This window comes from Rhipicephalus sanguineus, chromosome 5 (assembly GCF_013339695.2).
Source record: "Rhipicephalus sanguineus isolate Rsan-2018 chromosome 5, BIME_Rsan_1.4, whole genome shotgun sequence".
Taxonomy (NCBI): Eukaryota; Metazoa; Arthropoda; class Arachnida; order Ixodida; family Ixodidae; genus Rhipicephalus; species Rhipicephalus sanguineus.
Window position 1 is genome coordinate 109,998,787 of NC_051180.1, and position 14,306 is coordinate 110,013,092.

At 45.6% G+C, this 14,306-nt stretch overlaps 1 protein-coding gene across 1 annotated transcript in view; it reads right to left on the bottom strand.

Moving 5' to 3' along the window:
- Positions 1-14,306, bottom strand: part of LOC119394129 (transcription factor CP2-like protein 1) — a 47,362-nt gene that overhangs the window by 17,535 nt on the left and 15,521 nt on the right. Inside the window, exons 6-11 of the mRNA XM_037661381.2 lie at positions 14,025-14,230; positions 13,328-13,395; positions 13,129-13,234; positions 12,063-12,169; positions 4,155-4,304; positions 1,576-1,644 (exon numbers count right to left, since the gene is read on the bottom strand). Of these exons, the coding sequence (XP_037517309.1) occupies positions 1,576-1,644; positions 4,155-4,304; positions 12,063-12,169; positions 13,129-13,234; positions 13,328-13,395; positions 14,025-14,230 (706 nt within the window). The remainder of the gene's footprint in view (positions 1-1,575; positions 1,645-4,154; positions 4,305-12,062; positions 12,170-13,128; positions 13,235-13,327; positions 13,396-14,024; positions 14,231-14,306) is intronic.

The following is a 14,306-nucleotide window of genomic DNA, read 5'->3' on the forward strand; positions in this document are numbered from 1 at the left end:
ACTGGGTTTCAAGATTTTCACGTGACGTCCTTCCTAGTTTCTTTTCTCTCCTCCATGTTTAACACAATGAACGCCAATTGCATCCCGGTGTCCAGTGCACTGGACATGAATACAATCTCGCATTGCGAGCAAACTTCCGATTACAAAAGCTACCTTTTTGCAACATTGTTTCTAGAGGGCATAAATCAGCTCGCACGATTTAAGTTACTTGAATTGCGCGAAGATAACTCCTCAAATTATTTTGTATGCTTGAGCACACCATGCACACGCGTTTCCTCTTGATTGACACCATTACTCTGATGCGCCCCCATAAGAATATGGAACTGAAGGAGGCACTACATTCAAAAAGATATTTCTCGCCTCTTACACAAGCTGTCAAAGTGGTTTCGGCTTCGATTGTGGCTTTGCTTGCTTTTCTGCTGCGCTTTTTTTGTTATGTCCAGTACACTGGTCACGGGGTCGGAAAGGGATATAATGAAACTGGATAGAACAAATTATCAGACATAATACAGCAAAACGAAAGATTACATGCTTAAATTAGATATCGGATACAACAAAGATATTTTTGTGTCGAATGCAACTTTGTGGTGATGAGATTTGACTGTAATGCTTCATTATAAAATTAAGATGGTTCAGTAATCCGACCCCGAGGTCTTATGGCAGCACCATTGCCACCTGGTCAAGATTCTGAGATAGTATCTGCAATCCGATAAAAAAATTTTTAAAGATATATGGGAACATAAATGCACGATGCAAAATGCAGTGTAATGCAGTGCAGTGCTTTAGCATTGTGCAACATTAGCACGAATGAAATACCAAAACGCCAGTGCAATGAAGTTCACGACAATATAATGAAGTTTTTACTGCACACATCCCATTCAATCGAGGTCAAGGGAAAGTGATCAAAAAGATAAAACTAATGCACTGGCAACAGTGTTCGAGAACTGACCGTCTACAAGCGCATTTATCAGCTGCAATAACTGCCGATAACTACTGCAATAAAAAAGAAGCAAAAGACAACATGTAGATGTTGTAGCAATTACCAGGCATTGTTGTCGGCATGCTCAAGTTCACTGTCAGACAAAGACCTCCCACAGAACTCTCCAATTAAACCAGTCCTGTGTTGGTAGACTCTGTCCACAAATTTTCTAATCTCATCACTACCAAATCTTATGCAAGCCGGCACTTTCCTTTCCTCAGAAGCCAATAAGTTACCCATGCAGACAATGGGTTGTCTGCCACATGCATTACATGAAGTTCCCAACTCCACACTTTCCTCATTGTCTCAACTGGTCTTAATTATCTGAACTAGAACATTTGTGTGTTTAATGACCAACTGCTGCAGCCGCTTTCACATTCCTTAATTTCCATTTTTCCGATTTTCTCCCACTCAGAACATAGTTCCCTATTTACTACAACCGATGTGCACTGATGAGCCGCACAAAGCATTTTTATCCAGTGGCTTCTTCTATGTAAATAAAAATAAATAACATAGGTATTCTGGCAGCCACAGGAAATTTACATTATTCAGCCTACAGTGCTTGAAAATTGACAGGAGGCAGTTTCTGCGCTCACCTGCTCAGCCAGAGGCCTCTTGACCATTTTCTCACGGTCGGTCTTGTGTTTCCTGTCGGCACCTTTTGGCTGTAAAAGGACACAATGTGAAGGACTAAATTCAGCGATAGCAATGAGGCAGAATTAACATTCTGTCCCTTAGAAGGTGACACAGGCAAACAGTGGTAATGAATACAACACAGCTAGCAGAACATGGCCACAGAGAATTTCAGCTTGGTGAAATCATGCCATGCCTAAGCACTCCAAAGGTTCTCAATGTTGCTCCAGGTTTTACATCATTTCATGCAGCTGGTAATTGCACACTTCTTGTTTTTCAGTATCGGAAACTTTGTGAGCTTACAGTGATGCATCTAACTCATATCCCCAATGTAAATTTTTCAAGGACGCCGCTTTACAGCTAGGCCATTTGGATGGGCAACGCAAAGAAAGTGGCTTCACGGCAATATGCTGAGACCTTTCATGTTTAATTCTTTTTTCCAGTGGAATTTAGGAGGGGGAGTGGGTTATATACAGGGCCTAGTTATACAGGAGAAAATATGGCACATCCCACCTTACCAGAATCACGGCCGCTACATAAAAAAACAGGTGCGGCCTGCTGCGTCGCGTTGCCGTCAATGGGCGAACGCGGGTCGGCTGAGCGGCAGCTGTTTTGGGTGAGAGCGCCACAAGCACGGTCCTCAAGGCATACGCCGGTTCGTGTTAGTATGTGGTCGCCTCAGGACTTGTGCGTGTCCATGTGCATTTTCGTGTGCTTTCTCGTGTCCTTCTTGTGTGTAACTGCGCGTGTGAGCAGCTTGCCTCATGTTTCCTGCGCCTGAGTACGGTTTTTTGGTGCGCGCGTGTGTGGCAGTCGGTTTTTTCTAGCGGTGTGATGACGCGAAGCTGTTGTGCCCCGGTGTGCAACTCGAACGTGTGAAAAGACGCTGCTGTGAAGTACCACGTATTCTCATGCGCCTGAGTACGGTTTCCTGCGCCTGAGTACGGTTTTTTGGTGCGCGCGTGTGTGGCAGTCGGTTTTTTCTAGCGGTGTGATGACGCGAAGCTGTTGTGCCCCGGTGTGCAACTCGAACGTGTGAAAAGGCGCTACTGTGAAGTACCACGTATTCTCATGCGATCTACAGTGTCGGGAAGCGTAATATTCGTAACAGAGCACTTTCTCTCACAAACGAGCGCTAAAACAGGCGCGCCCCGCCGCATACTGACGACAGCATCAAGCCACTGCGCAGACTGTTACTGCTGTTACCCCCAACAGGTGTGCGCAACGAAAAAAAAAGACGAGCATCAAAAGGCACCCAGGGCGAACCCCTACCCTCTCCACCGAAGTCGCCGTCGCGGTTGCGACAGCCTAACACCCGTGCAGATCGGGAGAATTCAAGAAATCAAAGTGGAACCGACCGATTCCGACGACGAACCGGCGAGACGAATCCCTTTCCCCTAGCTGTCGCTGCGCTACGTACTACGAGCCGAACATGTTCGCGAAATCGGGAAGGATCCAAACGAGGGACGACGGAGGGTAGGACGGTATGGTGAAGTCGGCGAAGTTATGTTGTTCGTGTGAGTCGTGTAGGCGCTGTGCCGTGCTCCCGACTGGGCTGCAGAAATTAGGCGCCTTTTCCTCTTCTAGCCACTACCACCACCACCAGTCGATCTTGGATGATCTAGTGATGACACCGTGGGAGCACTGTTTAGAAGAGTGTCGCCGAATGACGGTGACCAGAGCTGGAGTTCGTTTGAGTGTTTCCTGGAAGAGAAATATTCCAGAAACGTTCGAAGAATTGTGGGCTGCACACATTTGGTGAATATGCAATGCCTTTAAGTGTTCTTGGATAGTTTCTAATGGATGAGAGTGCATTTGTAGCACGGTAAGTTTGTTCCCGTTGTTTTAAACACCATCTAAGTGATGCTGTGAGTTGTAATTGACATCTGCCGAGTGTGGGTGTTTGCGTGATGCTTGTACTGCCCTAACTGAGAATACATTTTGTTTGTGTTGTCAACTCTTGACTCTAACTCTTGCTTTGGACCACAACTGGCATTTGTTGGCGCACTAACAGGACCTACATTTAAATTTTGTGTGCTTTCGTGGTGCGTTTCGGTGGGCCGATAAGTCAGCCCTTGGAATCTGCCTGACGACTGTCTGCCCATTAAGGGGATCAGTGATTGACTGACACTCTTCATTTCAGGTGAGTCAAACAGGTAGCATTCGTGGAGAGTATTGAGGCCCACTCCACAAAACACTGGTACTCCTAGGGAAAACTGTTCACATATGTGGGGTTATCGGCAGTTCTAATAACGACCTTCAATATTCAACGTGTTATGTGCAGCTATAAAACGCGTTTTCTACGGCCTGATTGTAGTAAGTGTCGGGCCGTGTCGGGCGTACAAACGCGGCTGTCGAAGCACTTCTCCGTGAACAGCTGTACCAGTGTGGTGGCGCCAGCGCGGGTGCAAGGAGAACTAGGCCCCCGACGCGGTTTCGGCGCCACGCAGCAGGGCGCACCTGTTTTTGTTATGTAGCGGCCGTGCCAGAATGCATACAATGCAACTAGGAATTGAACCCACGTCGACTGAAATGCTCTTACCTTGAACACCTTGACTTGGCAGGATGCCGAGTGCAGCTTCTGTGGTGGCCCAGGCTCTCCGTGGGAATATGTTTCAATGACAATACGGAAAGGTACACCCTTTTCACCTCCATGCTTCTTCGGAGTAAACTCTGTGCTGATGCAGTTGAGCTGGCAAGAGAGCACAACCACACAAGATGAAACAAGCTGCTATAGTCAAACGTCACTAATACAATTCTGCATAATACTACGTGTTTTCTTCATATTCCCGGACAACTACCCATAAGAACAATGTATAGTAAAAGCTCGTCGATTCGACCCCCGTTCCTTTGCAAAATCGGATAATTGGGACGTGTTCTCTGATCCCGGAAAGTATAGGTATTGTTGAATGACATTAAACTCTTGTTAATTCGGTCATATTTGGCCGCAACACGGTTAATTGGGATATTCTTCGCAGCGTGCCAAGTACGAAGTGCCTCAAACGTGCGACGCAAAGGAGTGAAAACGGCATTTGCGAACAACCGAAACGGCCACAAGCCCTCAGAAAGGCGTGGTCGCCATCCACAATCTTACCACAATCACGTTATTGGCGACCAAAGCTTCAGCGGCTGCGGCAAACCTGTTTCGTTTTCGATTTTACTCTGCGTACGCGAACTGCATGGACACTATCTACAATCGCGTCGATAGCGACTGGGGTCCAAGCTGAGACAAGCAATAGTTTCGTTTTCGCCACGTGCCTTCAGAACTGCGTATTCACCTTCCATGATTGTGCATTAGAGAGCCAGGTTTATTCAGCAGCACTATGTCTTCAGCAGAAGATGTGGTGCTCAGCAGTTTCGTTACGACTCTGAGCGTAGGCCGCACGCGTGCCTTCAGAACTACATGGACGCTATCATTGTGTCTTTAGTGATCACAATTTCGTCCACAATGGATGTGGCACTCAGTAGCCTTGTTTTGACTGCAATGTCACAAAACTCAAGCTTGGTGGAAGCTGCTAAGATGAAGAGCTTCAGCCGCAGTCCGCATGCTGGCATAAAACTCGCTTGCTACATTGTGATGGACGAACGATAAGTTGCCGGCCATTTTCCCGGCAAAAAAATTGTCGTCACATGCGCGTGGTCATGTTAGTGGTGACAGTATGTAGTAAGGGACGAGTTAAGTGAACGTTTCAGCTTAAGACACAGTGGTCTTAAGGCGGTCACACTGTGAACGAAGTCACAAATGATGAAAACTGCGGCTTTTTCAGTGCTCTTATGCAAAATAAGCCCTGGAGTTACGTATTCATCAAGAAAACGAATATGTATTGTGTAACAGACACTTGTTTATTGTTCTGTTGATACTTTCGATAATTCCGGCAATCGGTTAATTCAGACATTTTTTCAGACCCTTCCCCTCCCCGCCCTCACTTCGTGCGCATGCCTATGGTTCCGTTTACTGAGAGATGAACAGGGGTGCAGAATCCAAGTACGAAACCAATTATATTACATGTGATTGTTCCGTTTAAAGGGGTGGTGCCATCAAATTTTGAGGCTAATACAAGCCTGTTGTTGGTTTCCTCTGTATGCAAGGACATTCCACACGAAGGGTCGGACACAGCAAACGTTTAGAATATATTTTAATTCACTGCCAAAGTGTACGTAAATGCCCATTCTACCGATCGAAACCCATCGCGAGCGCGCCAACACTGACGTAGATCTGTAGGATAGGCAACGAAAGTTGTAGTGACGTCACACCAAATCTGCTGTATTAACGTGAGTGGCCTCCGGACCTCCGCCACCTCCGCAACGTACGTACCGGATGTAGTGAACTAGAATACATCCTAGTTCACTATAGTACCGGCAAAGCATCGGTTGCTACATCACTCGCCGAGTTTCGATCGCTTCCTGGCTATGTGCGTCACAGCCTTGTGTAGTCACGTGACCATGCCTCCTACACTTCTACGTCACTGCCCAACCTCGGCGCCCAGAAACCGAAACCGAAAGTTGTCCACATCAAAAGGCGATATTACATTATCTAGCGAGAATACATGCATCTTGGTGCGTGCATCATGTTTCCTGGAGCTATAGGAAACGCCTACAGCAAAGAACGCGCAAGCCACAAATTTGGTGGCACCACCCCTTTAAGCAGCAGTTTTGTTTAAGAGATTTCCGTTTACTCAGAGTCTACTGTATACAATATGCAAATGTTCTTGCACTTTCCTTGCAACTTTCAAACACACCTACAGCAAGTTTAATAACCCAAACTGTTAGGCTGGTCGGTTGATACTTTGAGACTGAAACTGTGTGAAGATATATTACAACACTATTGCAGCACTACGGCAAAACATTACAAAGGACAAGCCGCACAGCATTGCATACAGTCGATTCCACGAAAGATAAAAAAACGGTGTATACTTGATGTTCCCGATTTTCCTTATAATTTTGTATGTTGTGCACATATGACTGCACAGCATGAAATCACAGTTCGTGTTCAAATAAAAAATTTTTTAACACAGAAAAATTCTGCAAGCGTCGCCGGTTGACGACGACCATTTTACGAAGAGTGCGTTTTCGTAAATTCGGAACGATGCTGGCAGCTACTGAAGCTATATATTACAAATATCTTTCTTTTTAGCAGAAGTAGAAGTAAAGGGGAAATAGCTCCTATCATTTCATGGAATTCTGAAAAAATTAGGTATTTTTAAAAATTCACGAAAAACACTGCGTTTTTAAAAATCAGTCAAATTTGGGACGCTATGGCTACTTCTGTGAACATCTTAGCTTGTTCATATTTGCAGTATCAACAGGCCTTTATGTGAATAATGAACCTCCGCATTTGTATTTCTCTAATAATTTTCAAAGTAGTAAATTTTCATGCTCGAAACACCAAAAAGACAAAAGTGCTCCTCGATTCAAAAATCTACAATAAAGAAACCCCAATCTCAATTTTGTTGAAAGTCCCCCAAAATGTTCTCACAGGACTGCAGAATGATATTATGAAAAAACATGTTGCATCATTTTTATTAGAACAAAAGCAGAAAATGTCAAACATAGTGTTTCCAGAGCGTGGTGGCTACTGCGTAAAGGACATCTCTAGTAACAAGAAACTACAGTAACATGTCTTTTTCCTTCTCTGAGCTTCGCTAAACTACAGTAATGATCTATTGCCGGAAAGTGGAAACTGTTTTGTAAAGAAAAAGATCGTTCCAATTAAATGCATTTGCGACACTTATTTCCTCGTCGACGGGCAGCACGGACATTTTCATTCCTCTGGATACCGTATTTACTCGCGTAATGATCGCACTCGCGTAATGATCGCACCCCTAAATTTTGTCGTCTAAATTCGATTTTTCTTTTTGCCCGCGTAATGATCGCACCCCGAACTTGCCGCATCGATATGTCGTGTGCCAAGTCTAGCCGATGATCATCGCGTTTATCATCTGTCGAATGTTGCGTTAATAACTCTTCCAAACTCGCCAAGTGAACTGCACGCACCAGACATATTCGTAATTTTTGCCCACCGTTGGCGGAAACGTGCCATTTAGGATTGCAGTAAAGGCAAATGCTGCAGTTTTCACTGAATGCCCGCCATGTGTTTTATGTCTGTGGCAGCTGAACGCACCCATCTTTGTTTCTGTGATCTGAAAGCAGGCATCACTACGCAAATGCTGTAAATTTACTGATTTAAATGAAAGCATTCCTTATTTAGACAGAAGAGACTGTTTTGACGCGCGTGACGTACTCACAACCACCGTGACTGACGAAAAGAAGAAAAAAAAAATGCGGTCGCTTCGCTCTGTGGGCCGCCATGTTTGTTTTGCTATCCCGCACTGTTACAGCGGCGGCCGCCTGTTGGTCGACCTGTTGTCATCCCGCAGCAACAAGCTGCCGACGCATTCCCATAATTCCTGAAAAAGCCGTGTCGCCGCCATCCCAGCCGCCCGTCACGGCGTCACCTGACACCACGTTTTTTTGGCTGTGCTTTGTGATCGTCTGTTGAAGCGCCGTTTCACCATGGGGCGGTATGTGAGCTTTACTGCCGCGTTCAAGCTGAAGCCGCTTGATTACGCGCTAGAGCACGGAAACCGCGCTGCCGGCAGACATTTCGGCGTCGACGAAATCCGGATCCGATATTGGAAAAAACAGCGCGAGAAGCTCATGGCTACGAACAGCACGCGCCGGGCTTTCCGCGGACCCAAAACGGGTAAGTTCCCTGACATCGAAAAGGCAGTCCTCGAATACGTGAGGGACATGCGCAAAGACGGTTGTGCCGTGTCGTTAGACATGGTACGGACACAGGCGCGCACAGTTTCCCGGAGGCTGGGAATAGCCACAAAGGGCTTCCGCGCCAGTTCCGGCTGGACGACACGCTTCATGCGGCGGAATGGACTGTCGCTGAGGCGGCGGACGTCGTTGTGCCAGCGACTTCCATCCGCGTACGAAGACAAAGTGATCGATTTTCACAGGTTCGTCACGAGGATACGCCAGAACGGTTTCCTGCTGTCACAGATGGGCAACGCCGACCAAACGCCGTTGACGTTTGACATGCCTCGAAGCACTACTGTGAACGAGAAAGGTGCTCGAAGTGTGCTCGTGAAAACGTGTGGTGCGGAGAAGCAGCGGTGCACCGTGATGCTCGCAGTGACGGCAGACGGGCGGAAGCTGCCGCCGTATGTGATTCTGAAGCGGAAAACAATTCAGAAGGGAAACTTTCCCCGTGGCATCCACATCCGCGCTCAAGCAAAAGGGTGGATGACGGCAGACCTCATGGTCGATTGGATCAAGACGGTTTGGGGGCGAAGAGCAGGAGCGCTTCTGCTTCCTTCACTTCTTGTGCTGGACAGCTTTCGGGGCCATCTCGTTGACAGTGTCCGTACCGAGCTGAAGGAGCGGCGCACAGAAATCGCAGTGATCCCTGGGGGTCTAACTTCGCTGCTACAGCCTCTGGACGTGTCACTGAACAAACCGTTCAAGGACAACGTCCGGAGGCTGTACGCAGAGTGGATGGCGGCGGGCAACCACGATTTCACGCCAAGTGGCAAAATCAGGAGACCCTCCGTGGAAGTCCTCTGCTCATGGATTCTCGAAGCGTGGAGTACCATTTCCGACGAGGTGGTCGTCAAGAGCTTTAAGAAGACTGGCATTTCCAACGCGCTCGACGGGACAGAAGATGACCGTCTGTGGGACAGTGAAGACACTGCTGATTCCGACAGGGAATCGTGCGGCGACGACACTGACGCCAGTGATGCTTCGGACTCAGAATGAACGCTAGGGGGTCAGAGAGTTCAAAAATAAAAGGGCAGTGTTCCATGCATGTAGCTCCTGCGTAATGCGTGCATTTTATTACAAAGGTAAGCCTTACTCTACTTTTATTTTTGGTTATGTTCATGATAGCTATCGTAAGAATTCAGATTAGCGACTTCTTTGCGTTTTCGGTGCTCAGAATATTGTTTCATGGAAAATTTACCACACGTAATGATCGCACCCCGAAGTTGGCGTCAATTTTTTTGAAAAAAAAGTGCGATCATTATGCGAGTATATACGGTAATTTTTTTAGTATAAATGAGCTTATATAAAAGCAACGAAGCTAAACGCGATATTTGTGTAGCTGAGTCGATCATGCATTGTAAGAATGTGAGAAATTGCAAATGGCGAGAGTGGTGAACGACAAGTACCGCAGTGCAACCTAAGCACAGCAGCCACACATGGTTTCCCAGGCTTTGTCGCTCTGCACGAGAAAATGCTGGGGTGTCGATTGCGTTGGTTAAACGATACATTTTTCACCGCTCGTCGCTCTCCCGCCCGGTCTCTGGGTGCGCACCATGCGGATCATGCGGCGGATCGAGTGGCCCATGCTACATGCCTTCGTGTAAACGAAGTAACATGTGTTAGGCGGACAGGTGCAAAGGGCGGTGCGATAGACGCCCGCCTGAGCAGCTGACAGCAACGAGCGCGGCTGTGCCAGTCAGCCAAACACCACCTGAGATAGAAGTTAAGCATCTAAATTGTGGTTCACTTTGGTGCGATCACTGTCCTTCGCTCTGAAGGTGGCTATGGGTAGGCATTATAGCCATGACCGAGTTTTTTGTACGGACTAACTCATGGTGCAGAAAAAAGAAAATTCCGCTGCAGCGGAATTTTCGTTGTGCAGAAGATATCGGATCGAGTCTCTTTTGAGGAGGGTCGTGAAGTAGGATGCACGCTCAATTCAAGAGGCAGACCAGATCTGCCAGCACTGCTTCATGAGATACAAGGACATGCAAAACAAAGCAGATGCAATGCAAACAAGACGTGTTTTGTCCGTGGTCAAAACGGCTGCCACCAATCTTCACATAACCAATTCTTTTTAAACTCTGCATTGATCACATAAGGTTAAACAACGTACACATTTGGGCCAACAAAAACCAAACCTCTTGGCGACTGCTCTCCAGAAATTCATTTCCATTCATGAAGAGACCTTGCCTTTTATACCAATCTCTCAATTCTGGTACAGCAAAACATCATAAGAAACGCATGGAGGGAATGCGTTCTTTAGCATGCTAGATATGAATTATACTCAACTGAAATAGATGAAAGAAAAGGAGGCTACAAGTGAAAGTGTGTACTGTGGACTGAGGGATGTCTAACACTGGCGTGAAGTCGCAAACCACGCAAATGCATTTAATTGGAATGATCTTTTTCTTTACAAAACAGTTCCCACTTTCCGACAATAGATCATTACTGTAGTTTAGCGAAGCTCAGAGAAGGAAAAAGACGTGTTACTGTAGTTTCTTGTTACTAGAGATGTCCTTTACGCAGTAGCCACCACGCTCCGGAAACACTATGTTTGACATTTTCTGCTTTTGTTCTAATAAAAATGATGCAACATGTTTTTTCATAATATCATTCTGCAGTCCTGTGAGAACATTTTGGGGGACTTTCAGCAAAATTGAGATTGGGGTTTCTTTATTATAGATTTTTTAATCGAGGAGCACTTTTGTCTTTTTGGTGTTTCGAACATGAAAATTTACTACTTTGAAAGTTATTAGAGAAATGCAAATGCGGAGGTTCATTATTCACATAAAGGCCTGTTGATACTGCAAATATGAACAAGCTAAGATGTTCACAGAAGTAGCCATAGCGTCCCAAATTTGACTGATTTTCAAAAACACAGCGTTTTTCTTGAATTTTTAAAAATACATAGTTTGTTCAGAATTCCATGAAATGATAGGAGCTATTTCCCCTTTACTTCTACTTCCACTAAAAAGAAAGATATTTGTAATATATAGCTACAGTAGCTGCCAGCATCGTTCCGAATTTACGAAAACGCACTCTTCGTAAAATGGTCGTCGCCAACCGACGACGCCTGCAGGATTTTCCTGTGTTGAAAAAATTTTTTATTTGAAAACGAACTGTGATTTCGTGCTGTGCAGTCATGTGCACAGCATAGAAAATTATCAAGAAAATCGGAAACATCAAGTATACACCGTTTTTTGATCTTCCGTGGAATCGACCATACATCATTGCCATATTGTCTTTGCATGCACAAATTAAAGTTAAGGGCAAGCTTTACCATAATTCTGAATTGTCATGCAGAGTTAACATTCTATAAACAGACTGCATGACAGTACATAAATCAAAGCAATGATTAGTTGTAAGGTGGCTAACTGAAAATGTTGCAACAAATGGGGGTGTTGTACCATGCACTGCTCAAGAAAAAGGAACGCAAGTACAATAGATGGAATAACAGAGAGCTGAACTAGTTGGTAAGCATTCATGTTAATGAGACAGGGCGTGCAAGCATCAGCACAAATGAGAAGGCAAGATGCCACAAATGCGGCATTTGGGGTGTCTTGACTTCTCTCTTGTGTCCGTGTTTGCACGCCCTGTCTCTTTAACATACAACACATGCTTACGCACAGAAAGAGACACCACACTAACGCTTGTGCTATAGGCATGGAAGTGTACTCACCCTTATAAAAACTCCAGTCTCCTTGGTTGGATCCCAAAGGAACTCACAGAAGTGGACCTTGTTTGGCGTGTTGACCACGTCATACACTCCGTACGACAAGGGCACATCTGTTGGAGGTACACCAAAGTAAGGATTCGTAAATTTCTGAGCCTTGGCTGAAACTGCCCCACATTAGTGTAACTCAATGACGTGTTGCACAAGAGGCAGTAGGATTTATACAATTTTTAGACGTCTTGATCACTGCTCAACAAGATGAGGATTAGGCCGTAATAGTAAACAAAGGGAGACAATCAAATAACAAAGTCGACGTCTCAATCTTTTCATTTCAAGCTACTTAATTAGGGATAGGACAGCGGCTGCTCAGTAGCTATGGCACACTTGTACGAATCCTGAGCTCACTGATTTGGCTGCAGCAGCCAGATTCCAATGGCAGCGCAAGGAAAAAAAACTCACTCATGTAAGGTTTAGGTGCAAAATAAAGAATCTTGGCAGACCAAAAATTTATCTAAAGGCCCAACTACAGCACCTCTGATGCCAATATTTTATGTCCTTCAAGTTGTTGAAGAAACAACAAGAAACAACAGACACCGAAGAATTGGACGGTACGAATGAAGCACAGCTACATCAGTCCGGGAGGTTACTCTGAAGCCTCCTAGACCTAGTTGATGAGGACAGTGGACAACAGTTTCAGGCGTCAGTTATAGTGGCACGAGCCGACACAGCCAAGATACGTTCACACTTTTGCGCAAGAGCGAATGGTGATTGACCAACCAAGACGCCATTAAACTTGTGCCTAGCGTTGCCAGTTGCCGCCGGCTGGTCCCAGCTCTTTTTTTTTTTTTTCATGCATCACTAAAACCATTTTAGATAAAAGACTGATGAGGCGAGGCTCGAATCGCCACCTATGTCATGGAAGTTGTGTGACTGCTTTGTCATTTACTCTTCAACTTTCATTACGAACTAAGCTGGTCCACACTGTGTTACATGTATTACCGTTCAATTCCAGTGTACCCTGCTTGGATATATGTAGCCAACGAGGACAATGAGCAGCTAAATGCACCTTTACCAGCTTCAAGTATCCTTTCGCCTGGCCTCTGCCGCATCCACTGAGTAATCTGTTCTTTTTCCATGTACTGCAGTCGACGTTCTTGAAAACCAATTCGAATGGTGCTCTACAAAAAAAGAAAAAAAAAATACAATAAAGGTACCGCATTTCTAGCAATCAAAGGGTAAAGGGGTAAGCTGTTTGTCACATCTCCACTCACCTTCAGCATCTTCCCCCGCATTTCGGTGAGATCGCCAAGTTTCTTGAGCTTGATCTCGTATGACTGACCTGTTAAAAAACACCAAGCTCACTCTTTGAAACCAATTAGATTCACGGCATGTTACTCAAGAACTCTCAGTTGTTGCTCATCTTTTTATAAGGAGGTTGCTTGAGCACAAAAGCTTTCTCCAACTCGACAGAAAAGCGAGGAACACAAGATATTTAACAGTTCAAACATTCAGGGATAAAAAAACTCTCAGTGGGAGATGCCTGCAGCACACAAGCCTCTGAGCTACTTAAAGGCACTGGTTTCTTGAAAAGAAAAAGTAGAAACTTGTAATTAATAACTAATAACTTATGCCCAAGTAATTCTTAATAACTAAGGTCTAGGAATTAATATGCATAAAGACAGAATTTAGTGCTATGCTTGGCACTTAGAACAGCACTGCCAATGTTGTTGTCAGCATTGCTGTCAGTGTCTCTTTAATTGGTCTCCCCATCTTTTGCACTGTTCTAAATTTCAAGTACTATGTCATACAAAGGTAAAGATGAAAACATGACCTGGACAAAAAACGACGACAAGATAACAAGAACAGTGTGGCGATGACAACTTATCAGAAAGAAAGAACTGACACAATCAGCCCTGTTTCCAGCTATTAATTGCCATTGCAGCAAATGGACAGGGACAGCCCACCAACCTTGGTTGAGGTACGTCATAGTCTCCTCGTGGAGCTTGGTGGCGATGGACGTGGCAGCTCCCAGGAAGTACTGAAAGCCACCGGTCGACACGTTGCCAGCCAACTCCCCACCGGGTCCGAGGCGTGGCAGCGGCAGAGAGAGTGGCCCCGTCGGCTGGTACACAGCCATGCGCAGGTCAGGAGCCGATGAACTATGCCGGCACCGGCTGCAGTTGACAGCATCATGACGTAAGTTGGAGCTAAAGTCTTGGCCTCGACACAAGTGGTTCAAAGATAGGTTAG